At 41.1% G+C, this 13,689-nt stretch overlaps 1 protein-coding gene across 14 annotated transcripts in view; it reads right to left on the bottom strand.

The window, feature by feature from the left end:
• The window catches only part of LOC143287757 (basement membrane-specific heparan sulfate proteoglycan core protein-like), a 310,798-nt gene that overhangs the window by 136,418 nt on the left and 160,691 nt on the right, over positions 1-13,689 (bottom strand). For 12 of the 14 annotated variants that reach the window (XM_076596017.1, XM_076596019.1, XM_076596021.1 and 9 more), the window contains 11 exons: positions 9,793-9,903; positions 9,017-9,127; positions 7,679-7,789; positions 6,719-6,829; positions 6,016-6,126; positions 5,501-5,611; positions 4,991-5,101; positions 4,081-4,191; positions 3,042-3,152; positions 2,243-2,353; positions 408-518 (listed from right to left, as the gene is read on the bottom strand). In XM_076596017.1, the coding sequence (XP_076452132.1) occupies positions 408-518; positions 2,243-2,353; positions 3,042-3,152; positions 4,081-4,191; positions 4,991-5,101; positions 5,501-5,611; positions 6,016-6,126; positions 6,719-6,829; positions 7,679-7,789; positions 9,017-9,127; positions 9,793-9,903 (1,221 nt within the window). The remainder of the gene's footprint in view (positions 1-407; positions 519-2,242; positions 2,354-3,041; positions 3,153-4,080; positions 4,192-4,990; positions 5,102-5,500; positions 5,612-6,015; positions 6,127-6,718; positions 6,830-7,678; positions 7,790-9,016; positions 9,128-9,792; positions 9,904-13,689) is intronic. The other 2 variants (XM_076596022.1, XM_076596029.1) reach the window with 2 other exon arrangements.

Below are 13,689 nucleotides of genomic sequence, written 5' to 3'. Positions count from 1 at the left end.
GATCACCCCCCTCCCTCACCCCCCCTCCCACACACACCCTAACAGTCTAACCACCTCCATCCCACCACACAACACCCCCCTCCCACACACACCCTAACAGTCTAACCACCTCCATCCCACCACACAACACCCCCCTCCCACACACCCCCTAACAGTCTAACCACCTCCATCCCACCACACAACACCCCCCTCCCACCTTACTCTTCTTTCCACTGTAATAAAGCCTCCACCCCCTCCATTCCCCTCCCTCACCCTAGCTCCCCCCCCCCCCCCCCAACCTCCCTGGTGAAGCAGTTAAACTTACAAATACTGAGTTCCCTCTCACCAGCACATACTCATCAACCCTCTCTCTACCTCCCTTGCACACACACACACATGCACGAATGCACATACACAGAGAAACTCACGGCAGTTCTGTTCGTCTCTACCATCTCTGCACTCAGCACGACCATTGCAAATATACTGTGGAGGCAAACAGCGACCATCGCATTCAAGCTCTCCTTCTCTGCAGAGGGGAGCTGAAAAAAAAGAAAAAAAGAATGAATAAATAAACAAATAAACAAAACAAATCAATCAATAAATAAATAAGTAAACAAATAAGTAAGTAAATGAAAAAAACAAACAATAAATGAAAACGTAAGCAGGGACATATCATTCAGTATCTTATTTCATTAAAGAAGAAGATACATCTCAGGGCCAAAAGTCACAGTTTAGCTGAAAGGTTAACCACCCGTGGTATTCCAAAAGGGACCAATTGAATAAAACCACCAGGATATCCAGGGATTTAGCCAAAGTTTAACCACCTACAGCATCCAGGGATAAATCAAAGAAATGTTGACCATAAATACTACCCACAGAATGAACTGATGGAGGCAAAATCCCATGGAATAAACTATGGCCAAATAACAGGTGAGGCACAAGCAATGGCTGCTGCAGTGACGAAGAAAGGTTAACTAGCTATGTCATCCACGGGATGAACTAAATAAAGAGTTTGTCATCTACAGTATCCCAGGAGAGATGAAAAGAAAGGTTCACAACAGATGGTGCCCATGGGATGAGTTAAACAAAGGCTAGCCATATACAGTATCCCAGGAAAGATGAAAAGAAAGGTTCACAACAGATGGTGCCCAAGGGATGAGTTAAACAAAGGCTAGCCATATACAGTATCCCAGGAAAGATGAAAAGAAAGGTTCACAACAGATGGTGCCCATGGGATGAGTTAAACAAAGGCTAGCCATATATAGTATCCCAGGAGAGATGAAAAGAAAGGTTCACAACACATGGTGCCCATGGGATGAGTTAAACAAAGGCTAGCCATATATAGTATCCCAGGAGAGATGAAAAGAAAGGTTCACAACACATGGTGCCCATGGGATGAGTTAAACAAAGGCTAGCCATATACAGTATCCCAGGGAAAATAAAAAATTAGGTTCACCACAGATGGTATCAAGAGATAAAGAAACATACCCATCTATAACCCCAGTATAGATACAAACAAAGGTTGACCACAGATCGTATCGAGGGACACATATAAAACAAAACAAAACAATTTAACCATCTACTATTAACAACAACAACAAAAAAAAACAAAAAAAAAAAAACAACAGATAAGAATAAAGATTAACCACAGGTCATTACTGAGGGATCAAAACAAAGGTTCACCAAAGATGGCAACAAAGGTTTGCCATCTGTAGTATCCCAGGATAAATGAAAACAAAGGTTCACAACAGATCATTACTGAGGGATAAATCAAACAAAAGTTAGCCATCTACAGTATCCCAGGGTAGATCAAAATGAAGGTTCACAAAGGAGTGATGGCCTAGAGGTAATGCGTCCACCTAGGAAGCGAGAGAATCTGAGCGCACTGGTTCGAATCATGGTTCAGTCACCAATATTTTCTCCCTCTCCACTATACCTTGAGTGGTGGTCTGGATCCTAGTCATTCAGACGATAAACCGAGGTCCCATGTGCAGCATGCACTTAGCGTACGTAAAAGGACCCACGGCAACAAAAAGAGTTGTCCCTGGCAAAATTCAGTAGAAAATCCACTTGGATAGGAAAAACAAATAAAACTGCACGCAGGAAAAAATACAAAAAAATGGGTGGCACTCTCTGTGTAGCAACGCGCTCTCCCTGGGGAGAGCAGCCCAAATTCCACACAGAGAAATCTGTTGTGACGAAAAAGAGAAATACAATACAAAGGACAGTAGCAAGGATGGATACAAAGTAAACAAGGCCATACCACAGCCTCTCTCATCGCTGCCGTCAGCGCAGTCCTCACGGCGGTCACACCTCCTACTGCTGGGGATGCACTCTCGGCTTGACTCACAGGTGAACTGGTCAGATCGGCAGCCTGCAGCAGTCACACAATCACAATCACTGCACAACTGTGGGACACATCATCTGGAAGTGAACTTATCCACTCATAAAGTGATGTGTTCTATGCCTATGGAACATGATTCCAGACTTACCTACTCCCAAAGTAATGTTTTCTCTGCCTATGAAACATGATTTCATACTTATCTAATCGCAAAGTAATGTGTTCTATGCCTATGAAACAGCAAACTTATCTAATCACAAAGTGATGTGTTCTCCGCCTATGAAACGCGATTCCAAACTTGTCTACTCCCAGAGTAATATGTTCTCTGCCTATGAAACAAGACTGCAAACTTATCCATTCCCAAAGGCATGTGGTCTATGCCTATGAAACATGATTCCAAACTTATCTGCTCACAAAGTAATGTGTTCTATGCCGATGAAACAAGACTTTAACCTTATCTATTCCCAAAGTAATGTGGTCTATGCCTATGAAACAAGACTGCAAACTTATCTGTTCACAAAGTAATGTGTTCTATGCCGATGAAACATGTTATTTTCCAATGAAACAGCTAACTTATCTACTCTTAAAGTACTATGAAACTGACAGCAAAAGCATCTGTTCATAAAGTATTGTGTTCTGTGCCTATGTAACAAATTAGTCTCAATCATTTCTCTTTTGATCTCTTTCGCTCCATTTTCTTGTGGCGCACTGTTTCTCTTACCGCAGTCTCTTTCGTCACTGCCATCAGCACAGTCACTGCGGCGGTCACACACTCTGTTGTTTGGGATGCAGCGTGAATCAGACACACAGGTGAATTCATCGTCCTGGCAACCTGCACATCGTACCAACCTGGTATCTGAACACTGCTCTCTTCACAAATATTTGGGTCACTGCTGTTATGAGATAATCCCCCAAAATAATTTCATTTCCACTAAGTCACTGTCGCATCATTAGATCATCCTTTGTAACAGGCTCCAGTTGAATCAAGATGTTTAAGAGTCCCTCCATGCATCTCTGAAGGCCACAGCAAGGCAAAAAGCACGTTGAATATGTGTTTGTGCATTGTGTCATGTTGATCCTCACCTCACGCAGTGACACAATCATAATTACTAGCACCATGGAACACATGATCAAGAAGCAAACATACCTGCTCACAAAGTAATGTGCTTTGTGCTTATGAAACAGATAGCAAACTCATCAACTCACAACCTAATTTGTTCTGTGCCCATCAAACATTAGTTCTACTGTATTTTATGGACTTCATGGTGCTTCAAGGCACATGGGTCAAAACTGGAAAAAAAACCCCAGCATAACCTTATAGCCTATAAAATAAAGTACCATGATTTTCGGCCCATAAGATGCTATGTTTTGACTCAAATCTGACCCCTGCATCTTATCGCCTGTATGCGCCCTATCTTGTGTCTGAAAACTAAATTCTGACCACCACATGAACACAAAAAACTCCAGATATGACAACATCATTTATCACATTGAACACTCATGGCAGTGCTGAACAGCAGCACTTGAGCCTTATCACTGTTCCAATTGACATGGGCCATGTTTGCAATCAAACTGAATGGAAACCGAATCTAATACTACATAAAATTTCAACTGAATGTGATCGCAATTTGCCCTTAACTCAACTCTGTTATCTGCTTATTTATCAGCTGATACAATTTCCCTCAGTCAAACTTACACCAGTGTCAAAACCCCTCAGACCAAACATACCACTGAGTGAAAGTGACCACTGTTTCTCTTACCGCAGTCTCTTTCGTCACTGCCATCAGCACAGTCACTGCGGCGGTCACACACTCTGTTGCTTGGGATGCAGCGTGAATCAATCACACAGGTGAATTCATCGTCCCGGCAACCTGCACATCATACAAACTTGGTATCTGAACACTGCTCTCTTCACAAATATTTGGGTCACTGCTCTAACACTGCAGCGTCAATCAGACACACAGGTGAATTCATTGTCCTGGCAACCTGAACATTGTATCAACCAGGTATCTGAACACTTCTCTCTAAACAAGTATGTGGGTTAAATCTATTTTATCACAGTTTCTTGTAAAATAAACTGCACTCTTTTTAGCAACCAAACTAGAGAAAGCGAACAGACCAGTGGACTGTGCCCAATCTCCCCTATCTAACAGAACATCCTTCAGCAGCCCAGCTAAACTGTGCCCAACAGCAACCTCCGACAAGAAGACAATTTTCATCAGCATACTGATGTTGGTCGTTAAGTGGAAGAAGATGTTGATCATAAAGTTATATACTCTTCACAATGTATATACCAATAAAATACTGTCCATGACATTTGTTTTAGGGACATTCATGTAAAGAAAACAACAACAACAAAAAAGAAAAAAAAAAGAAGAAAGAATACCAAAACAATCTCATGATATTTAGTCGACTGTCAACTGCCCACAGGTGTTGTTTTTGATTAGTGATGTTATCTTGGGAAAAAGGATCAGAATCAAAGTTGATTTCATGTGCTTGTCAACTCAGTTGTTATTCTGTACTATCCTCAGTTTATCTGTTCTGCTATTTGCTTTTTCATCAGCAGATACAATTTCTACCATTCTGAATCCTTCAGTGGCATGCTTTTTCATCAGCTGATACAATGAAGCCTTCATACAGCAGAGTGAGAGTGTGCACTGTTTCTCTTACCGCAGTCTCTTTCGTCACTGCCATCAGCACAGTCACTGCGGCGGTCACACACTCTGTTGCTTGGGATGCAGCGTGAATCAGACACACAGGTGAATTCATCGTCCTGGCAACCTGAACACCATATCAACCTGGTATCTGAACACTGCTCTCTTCACAAATATGTGGGTTATATCCATTGTGTTAGGGACATTCATGTAAAAAACAAAAAAAGAAGAAAAGAAAAAATAACACCAAACAAACAATCTTATGATATTTAGTGGACTGTCAACTGCCCACAGGTGTTGTTTTTGATTGGTGACATTATCTTAGGAAAATGGATCATAATCGAAGTTGATTTCATGTTCTTGTCAACTCCATTGTTATTCTGTACTTACATCTGTTCTGCTATTTGCTTTTTCATCAGCAGATACAATTTCTACCATTCTGAATCCTTCAGTGGCATGCTTTTTCATCAGCTGATACAATGAAGCCTTCATACAGCAGAGTGAGAGTGTGCACTGTTTCTCTTACCGCAGTCTCTTTCATCACTGCCATCAGCACAGTCACTGCGGCGGTCACACACTCTGTTGCTTGGGATGCAGCGTGAATCAATCACACAGGTGAATTCATCGTCCTGGCAACCTGAACACCGTACCAACCTGGTATATGAACACTGCTCTCTTCACAAATACATGGGTTATATCTATTGTGTTAGGGACATTCATGTAAAAAAGAAAAAAAGAACAAAAAAAGAACACCAAACAAACAATCTTATGATATTTTGTGGACTGTCAACTGCCCACAGGTGTTGTTTTTGATTGGTGACGTTATCTTACGAAAACGGATCAGAATCGAAGTTGATTTCATGTTCTTGTCAACTCAGTTGTTATTCTGTACTATCCTCAGTTTATCTGTTCTGCTATTTGCTTTTTCATCAGCAGATACAATTTCTACCATTCTGAATCCTTCATTGGAACTGCTTTTTCATCAGCTGATACAATGAAGCCTTCATACAGCAGAGTGAGAGTGTGCACTGTTTCTCTTACCGCAGTCTCTTTCGTCACTGCCATCAGCACAGTCACTGCGGCGGTCACACACTCTGTTGCTTGGGATGCAGCGTGAATCAGACACACAGGTGAATTCATCGTCCTGGCAACCTGAACACCATACCAACCAGGTATCTGAACATTGCTTTTTTCACAAATAAATGTTTGTTGTTGTTTTTTCTTCTTCTTTTTTTTAAAAAAATATTTTTTTATTTTTTATTATAGTTTCTTGAAGAATAAACAATACTGTTTGGGTAACCAATATTCAAAGAAAGTTAATTACAGTGTTATACATTCTTCCCAATTTGTATACCAATAAAATACTGTCCATGACATTAATGTTAAAAAGCGATGATATCTAGTGGACTTTCAATTGTCTGGGTACAAAAATACTGTATTGGATTATGTTATATTATAACATATATTGCTATTTCCACATTATGTGCTTTTTATAACATATATTGATGTTCCCACATTATTTGCTTTTTATATTATAATATATATTGCTATTTCCACATTACATGCTTTTAATATTATAACATATATTGCTAGACCAGAGTGTCCATGAATCGATCACGCCTTAATTTTAGCCCGATCGCCCATCGAGCCATATAATTATGTGACCATGGTTAAGTATGTGTTGTTAAATGCTATTTCCACAAAACAAACACATGATGAAAAAGGCAGAGCAGTGTGAACTTACCACAATTCTCTTCATCACTTCCATCAGCACAGTCTCTTCGTTGATCACACACTCGGCGGGATGATATGCACCGGGCATCCGATACACAGGTAAATTCATCATCTCTACAGACTGTGAACACATACCATGTCAACTCATCTTAAGATCTCAGGGTATGACAAGCAGTTCCTGACTTTGTCGTGTACATCTTGCAGAAGATAAGTTACCTCTGTACAGTCTGTAGTCCTTCTCTAACAAGGCCACTAACTTCTATATCAAAAGATTTATAAGCAGATAAATTTGAATCATTCAATCACAAGTGAGACAGAAACATGTTTGAGGGGGAAGCCAAAAACTTTGTGTAAAGTTATTTATAACATGGCCTGTCTGATCCTATATATTGTTTATCCAACTACAGCGTACACTGTCACCTAAAAACCACAATGATGCCAAGCATGACAATTATCTTATACAGTGTGAAGCAGCTGTAAATGTTCATCCCATGTAAATGCTAATAGTGAGATGGTTTGCACTGTCTGACAACTATCCCTGTTTGAACTTCCCTGTACATGAGCAGACAATCCCTGTTTGAACTTCCCTGTACATGAGCAGACAATCCCTGTTTGAACTTCCCTGTACATGAGCAGACAATCCCTGTTTGAACTTCCCTGTACATGAGCAGACACACATCCTGTACATGATAAAGTGATGAGAAACCCAACACATGCATAAAGCACTGAAGACATTACAGACTGTTACCCTGTGAATTTTGTTAAATATCATATTAGCTATATCTGCTTGTTTTGTGTTGTCAGTTTGTTGGTATGGATACTTATACAGTATCCATTTGTTTAAGTATCCATTTGTTGTGTCATGTTATAATCTTTTTTTAATTCTCTTACAATGTTGCTCCTTTTGGCACGGGGCTTTGGCCTTCACCTGACAAAAAGATCGTTATCATTATCATGATCATTATCTTACCGCAGTCTCTTTCATCGCTGCCATCCACACAGTCGATGCGGCGGTCACACACTCTGTTGGCAGTGAGACACTCTCCATCCGCCTCACAGGTGAATTCATCGTCCCGGCAACCTGTACATCACACCAGCCAGCAGTCTCACAAGTGTTCATCACTCAAGTTGTATCTGGAGAAGAGGGAAGTACAGTCACTTATTTGCTCACAAACACTGTGGCAGAATCCGTTGGGCATTAGACTTCTGGTCTGGTATTCACCAGTGATCAGGATTCAAGGCCCATTTTGGCATGGTGCTGTGTTCATGGAAAAGGTATTTACATGGAAAAGGTATCTCGATGGACACACACCACCATTTACTCCAATTTTTCTCACCCCACCCATGAGTGAAATGGGTACCTGTTTTAGGCTGGGGAAGGCTATAACAGCAGAAGCAGAGCACTGGGCTCCATGTTCCACTGCCAAGCCCTAGAAACAGTGACTATCAATTCACTGCCCTCAAAGGCTAAGGGATCTTTAACCTTTACCGTAGAGGTCTGTTTATCACTCAGTTTTGGATCGAGAGTGGTCGGACTTGCATGTTCATACCGGGTACTCATCTTTGGCCCTTCTTTCTCTGACTAGTTTTATCAAAACCATGGATTACTACAGTTATTATCCTTTTTTTTTTCTTTTTTAGACAAACTGTATTCCAAACTCTGAGAATCCAAAACATGTACAAAGAAGCAGCTTAAAAACCTGCAGATAGCATGAAAACAGATCTGCATTTTTCAAATACATCAGAAAAACAATGTGATTGGGGAAAAAAATATCCATATATTTCACAGATGAAATGGGTTATGTACAAGTAGACGCAACATCCTACTACATATTCCTTTTCGTAGATGTGTATGCATGCAACACAAGGGCTGCTTTGAAGGCGAAAGAAAAAACAAAAGCAGATAATGTTATGTCTGGCCTACAAGGCAATACAGAATATGTGGTGCACCTCTTCAATTTAAAAGGAAAAAGTTATTTTGAACATGTACTGGCTGAACACAACCCATGGACTGCTGACATTCCCCCAGAGTGAAAGTGCTCCAACTGACTCAGGCAGATTGGCTCTGTAGACAACCACTGATTTTCTGAGTGGTGATTTCATTTTCGGAAACTAGACCAGAATCAAGAGTTGAATTCATGTCTTTGTCATCTGGTGTTTTTGTTGTTGCTTTTTTTCATCATATGATACAGTTTCTACCATTCTGTAACTTTCAGTTGAACGTACACTGTTGTCAAAGCCCCAGTGAATTAACTTGTCATAATCAGAACACACACACACACACACACACACACACTGTTTCTCTTACCGCAGTCTCTTTCGTCACTGCCATCAGCACAGTCACTGCGGCGGTCACACACTCTGTTGCTTGGGATGCAGCGTGAATCAATCACACAGGTGAATTCATCGTCCCGGCAACCTGCACATCATACCAACCTCGTATCTGAACACTGCTCTCTTCACAAATATTTGGGTCACTGCTCTAACATTAGACAATCCCAGGAAACAATTCTAATTCCACAACATCACTGCTGTATCATTGGATAATCCCAGGAAACAGGTTGAATTCATTCAAGTTTATTTTAGTCCCCCCATACTTCTCTGAGGGCCACGGCAAGGCTGAAAGTTTGTTGAACTAATGTTTGTGTATCATGTCATGTGGATCCAAGCACTATAAGAAGATAATGATTAATACTGAGGGTTTCTTAAAGGGCTCACACCACTGAGGTTCTCCTGGATTATAATGCTGAGGGTTTCTTAAAGGGCTCACACCACCTCCTCCTCCCCCCACCCCCCCTACTCCCTACCCACACACACCCCCCTCACCCAGCATCACACACACACACACACACACAGACACACACACTTACATCACCCATCCCCACACACACTCACTGACCCGCCTCCCCCGCACAGCCCCCTCTCACCTCCCCCCACACCCCTACCCCCCTCTCCTCCCCACCACCACCACACACACCACACAGCCACATTTTCTATACATCACCACACACACACCCACACCCTTCCACTCACCCACCCACAAACACCCACAATGGAAGAAAACCCCACAGACAAGACACCCACCACAGTCCCGTTCGTCAGAGCCGTCCTGGCAGTCTGGAGCCCCGTTGCAAACTCGGAGCGCAGGGATACACCGGCCGTCAGACACGCAAGTGAACTGGTCCGACCGGCAAGCTGGAAGACAGTGAGGGGACACAATTCAACACTGGCCACAGTGAGGGGACACAATTCAACACTGGCCACAGTGAGGGGACACAATTCAACACTGGCCACAGTGAGGGGACACAATTCAACACTGGCCGCAAAGAGGGGACACAACTCAACACTAGTCACAGTGAGGGGACACAAATCAAACATGAGCCTCCTCCTTACCCTCCTCACAACTCACACCCCACAGGCTTGTCATGCCTGTCAGGCCGGCATCACAGTGGACAGAAAACATCACTGCCATACATGTATATGTGACTGAAGCCTGACTTAATGACACAGGAAACAAATTATGAGCTCCTATAACAGAGCGTACAGAAAACATGACTAATAACATAAATGTGCATACAATGTGTGCATGTGACTGAAGCCTGACTGAATGACAAAGGAAACGAATGATGAGCTTCCATAAAAAAGCACAGAGAAAAAATGACTAATATAAATGTGAATACAGTGTGTGTGTGTGTGTGTGTGTGTGTGTGTGTGTGTGTGTGTGACTGAAACCTGACTCTGTGATACAAGAAATGAGTCTTTTTCCTTTCAGCCTTCCACTTTCTCTGCAGAATCTGAACAGGCTCAAAAAGAAAATCAAATTGCGCGGAGTATCTGTTACATGTAGTGATACTTGGTGTGGTCAGGAAATATATTTCTTGTTTTCTGGCATTCAAATTCATTTTCATGCAGATTTCTCATTATTTGGTTGGTTTGGGTTTTATCTTCTTGTTATTACCTTTTTCATAATACAACTACAACTTCCATCACAAAATTTTATATACCCACTGTAAACATACAGCAGAGTTTACTTAGAAACACACCATTGTAGAAAAAAAACAACAACATAAAATAAACTAACATAACATAAAATAAAATAAACTAAACAACACAAAGAACAAAACCAAAACCATGCACAGGATAATTCAGGCAGCAACCATCAACTTCACTGATATGAACTCAGATGCCTCTTACATCATTCAAACTGTATGGTCTGAATACTGCCTTTATACATATAAATGTATTATGCATGTATATATACATTTGTGTACAAAAACAGGAATATACAGGTCAGAGGCAAGGTCCAGATGAAGGTACAGGACAGATGCTGTGGAAAGACAACCTGTGGATAAAAGCAGGTAAGTGAAGACAGGTATCCATCAGGTGAGATGACAGGTGCCATCAGGTGAGAAACAACAAGACAGGTAACCCATCCAGAAGACAAGGGAGTCAACATGGTGATGTCTGATGATGATCTTGCACCTCTGATCTTTTCTTAATTTTTTTTTTCTTCCTTTTGCTTAAAATTTGCTTCTTATTTTTTATTCCCTCTTCAGAAGCAAAGGCTGGATGTAACCAAAAAAAGCATATTCCTTGCTTATCTCTTCCACTCGCATACTACAGAATTTTACCTCACTTGATTTGATGGCCACAGAAACAAAGCCAAGTATATGAGGCATTCTGTCAGTCAGTTCATGACATGCACCTGTCACAGCCACACAGTTTCAGTTTCTCAAGGAGGTGTCATACGTTCGGGCAAATCCATATACGCTTTTCCACATCCGCTAGGCAGATGCCTAACCAGCAGCTTAATCCAACGCACTTGGTCAGGCCTTGAGTGCATGCATATATGTTTGTGTCGCTATCAGAGTGGATTTCTTCATCAGAATTTTAATAGAGGACTACACTTTTGTTGCCACTGGTTCTTTTTCAGTGCTCCAAGTGTGTGCTGCACGTGAGACCTATCGCCTCATCCGAATGACTAGACAGTTTGTATTTCCCAGTCAAAGTTGGGAGAAAGGGTGAGAGCAGGAATCAAACCCAGACCCTCACAGACACTGTGTTGGCAGATGACCATCCTTATCATTCTGCCACCTTCCTCCTGTTACAGCCATTCTTTGCTTTACACTTTATGATGGACAGGGCTGTCAGCAATGTTGTTTCAAAACAGCCGCAGTTTGACAGCATTCTTCAAGCTCTGATCAGCGGAACGGACATAACATTTTGGGAAGAGAACAGTGTACAAAACTGCACATGTTTAATGGTCTGAACACTGTCATTGCATAGTTATTCTCCATCTGCATGCTCCGGTCTAACGCTCTGGTCTGCGTAGTCATTCTCTGCATGCTCTGGTTGAATATTTTGCTTTGCTTAGTATCCTTCTTCTGCATGCTCTTGTCTAACACTTTGCTTTGCGTAGTTAACTATTCTCTGCATGATCTGGTCTAACGCTTTGCTTTGGGTAGTTATTCTCTGTCTGCAAGTCTGGTATTACGCTTTGCCTTGGGTGGTTATTTTCTGCATGCTCTGGGCAGATCGCTTTGCTTTGGGAAGCTATTCTCTGTAAATTCTGATCTAATGCTTTGCTTTGGTAGTTATTTACTTCCTGCTCTGGTCTAATGGTTTGCTTTGGGTAGTTAATCTCTATCTGCATGATCTAACGCTTCACTTTGGGTAGTTATTCTGTATCTGCATGATCTAACGCTTCACTTTGGGTAGTTATTCTGTATCTGCATCCTCTCGTCTGATGCTTTGCTTTGCGGAAATGTTCTGTCTGCAAGTTCTGGTCTTATGCTTTGCCTTGGGAAGTTATTTTCAGCATGCTATTGGCTGATCCCTTTGCTTCGGGTATTCATTCTTTGCATGCTCTGATACAATGCTTTGCTTCAGCTATGTAGATATTCACTGCATGCTCTGATACAATGCTTTGCTTCAGCTATGTAGATATTCACTGCATGCTCTGATCTAATGCTTTGCCTTGGGTTGGTATTCTTCATCTGCATGCTCTGATCTAATGCTTTGCTTTCCCTAGTAATTCAATGTCATCATGATCTGGTCTAATGCTCTGCTTTGGGTATCAATTCATATCAGCATGCATACAGTTCCAGCATGAATCACAAACATTTTATTTCCCATATTATAAACAGTATTAGAAACCACTGTCACTGTCTGTTGCTTCTACGTATAAGAAAGCTGAAGTCTTAGTCTTTACTTGAACCTCCTTTACCTTTCCTTTGTGACCAATATTGCCTGATGATTTTATCTTTGTGACAAACACTTTCCTTTGTGACCAATATTGCCTGATGATTTTATCTTTGTGACAAACACTTTCCTTTGTGACCAATATTGCCTGATGATTTTATCTTTGTGACAAACACTTTCCTTTGTGACCAATATTGCCTGATGATTTTATCTTTGTGACAAACACTTTCCTTTGTGACCAATATTGCCTGATGATTTTATCTTTGTGACAAACATACATAATCATACCAAGTGTGTCAAACATACAAGCAGATGAATGAAATGGAAATATTCTCTGTTATTTATGTGAAAAACTAAGACGTGAATCAGCTCATCATGCTACTTCAGGAAGAACAAAAAGAAACTGCCTGAGCATCTCATTAAAAAAAAAAAAAAAAGGAATGTTAAGATCATCAGATGGAAGTCAAGAAAAACAGCATGACTGTGCTGAGTTCTCAACATATTTACACAAAGTCTTACAGCACTTTTATAGGCTCAAGATCAGCAGACAGTTATCACAGGAAAACATTTTCAAAACCTCTTTTCTACATGATTGCCGGTAAGCGCATTATTTACCGCAAAATATTTCATGCCTGTATTCCACTACCAGTCAATGAAAACAAAGGCGTAAGCAGAGTAGTTAGTGAAGCATAGTTTTTTGTTGTTTTTTTAAAAAATTTTTATCTGCAACGGCATGAGTCCCATCAAGTCAAATTTCCAAAGTAAATTCTTTTCATCAAA

This window comes from Babylonia areolata, chromosome 11, assembly GCF_041734735.1.
Source record: "Babylonia areolata isolate BAREFJ2019XMU chromosome 11, ASM4173473v1, whole genome shotgun sequence".
Taxonomy (NCBI): domain Eukaryota; kingdom Metazoa; phylum Mollusca; class Gastropoda; order Neogastropoda; family Buccinidae; genus Babylonia; species Babylonia areolata.
Note: the sequence above shows the minus strand (reverse complement) of the source record. Positions and strands in the feature narration are given on the sequence as shown.